At 43.7% G+C, this 1627-nt stretch overlaps 1 protein-coding gene across 1 annotated transcript; it reads left to right on the top strand.

Moving 5' to 3' along the window:
• The first annotated feature begins 448 nt into the window (after positions 1-448).
• On the top strand, positions 449-1390 carry LOC128565204 (olfactory receptor 52H1-like). Its single transcript, XM_053561568.1, has one exon. The coding sequence runs from the start codon at positions 449-451 to the stop codon at positions 1388-1390; it is 942 nt and encodes a 313-aa protein (XP_053417543.1).
• Positions 1391-1627: the final 237 nt, after the last annotated feature.

Below are 1627 nucleotides of genomic sequence, written 5' to 3'. Positions count from 1 at the left end.
ATTTTTATCTAATTGATATCTTTTAATATTTTTAGCATTCTCTCTCCCTTTTCTGCCCTTTCCTTTCTCTCATACTTGTTTGTTTTTCCCTCTTTTGAGTTTGGGTTTATCCTAAATAACCTGCATTGAGAAAGGAACGCGGATAATCATGTTTAATCATAGGCAATTACTGGCCTACTACCACAACCCTTTTGTATGGTTTATTAGTAAGTATATGATGATATGAAGTAGGGCTAATGGCAAAGAGAAGGAATGACTGCCAGTCAGTCACGCATATGACAGGTCTTCTGGGGAAAGGCAGTGCTTCTATTGTGGGAGCCCTGAATGTGACAGTTGCATTCTGCAATGAGTTTCAGTACCACAGGAAATTGTTAGCCTTCAAAGCCCATTCTGACAGTTGGTTTGTCTTCAGGGTTTGAGGACCAGAGAATCCCAGACTGAAGAGAACATGTATAATTTGAGCTGTTACAAACCCAGCTCCTTTATTCTTGTTGGAATACCTGGCCTGGAGAAGTTCCACATGTGGATTGGGATTCCCTTTTTTATCATTTATGCTGTGGCTATTGTGGGCAATAGCATCCTGCTCTATCTCATTGCAGCTGAGCGCAGCCTCCACAAGCCCATGTTTTTCTTCCTCTCCATGCTGACCACTACCGACCTCATCCTGTCCACTGCCACAGTGCCCAAACTGCTCAGTAACTTCTGGCTTGGCTCCCAAGAAATAACCTTCTCTGGTTGTCTCACTCAGATGTTTTTTCTGCACTTCAGCTTTGTGGCGGACTCAGCCATCCTCCTGGCCATGGCATTTGATCGCTACTTGGCCATCTGCTTTCCCCTGAGATATTCCACCATTCTCACTCCGCAGGTGGCCCTCAAGCTTGCAGTAAGCATCATTGTGAGGAGCTTCTCTGTCATCCTGCCCGCTGTTTTCCTTCTAAAACGGCTACCCTTTTGCAGGACACGTGTCATCACACACACATACTGTGAGCATATAGGTGTTGCACGTCTGTCTTCTGCTGACATCTCCGTCAACATCTGGTATGGATTTTGTGTACCTCTCATGACTGTCATCTCAGATGTGATCTTCATTGCTGTTTCCTATGCCTTCATCCTCCATGCTGTCTTTCAGCTTTCGTCCCAGGGTGCCCGCCAAAAGGCCCTCAGTACTTGCGGCTCCCATGTCTGTGTTATCCTCATGTTTTACACGCCTGCCTTCTTCTCCATCCTTGCTCATCGCTTTGGGCACAGTGTCCCTAGAAATGTGCTGATCCTATTTGCTAACCTCTATGTGTCCATCCCTCCTGCTCTGAATCCTGTTGTTTATGGAGTGAAGACAAAGCAGATCCGGGACAAATTTATTCTCCTCTTTTCTTTGAAGCAGTCACAATGAGTAGGACACTGAAGGACAAATTTAGGGAAAATTGACTTGGTGAAATTATACATAACATAGGATATGAAAATAAAACTGCAACTGCTATTAATTTTAGCTTTCTAACCAGGTGGAAAGTATAGGCAACAGGGAGAGTGTTTTGATGGAATTTTTTTTATCTTGATCTGGAAGATTTGAAGAATGAACTCATAGACTACAAAGATTAGTGACAGTGAAAATTGTGCTGGAACTTTAAGC

Source organism: Nycticebus coucang, chromosome 14, assembly GCF_027406575.1.
Source record: "Nycticebus coucang isolate mNycCou1 chromosome 14, mNycCou1.pri, whole genome shotgun sequence".
Classification (NCBI taxonomy): Eukaryota; Metazoa; Chordata; class Mammalia; order Primates; family Lorisidae; genus Nycticebus; species Nycticebus coucang.
This window is presented reverse-complemented; position numbering and strand designations above follow the sequence as displayed.

Coding starts and splice junctions, on each gene's coding strand:
- LOC128565204 (XM_053561568.1), top strand. CDS start 449: ATGTATAATTTGAGCTGTTACAAACCCAGCTCCTTTATTCTTGTTGGA.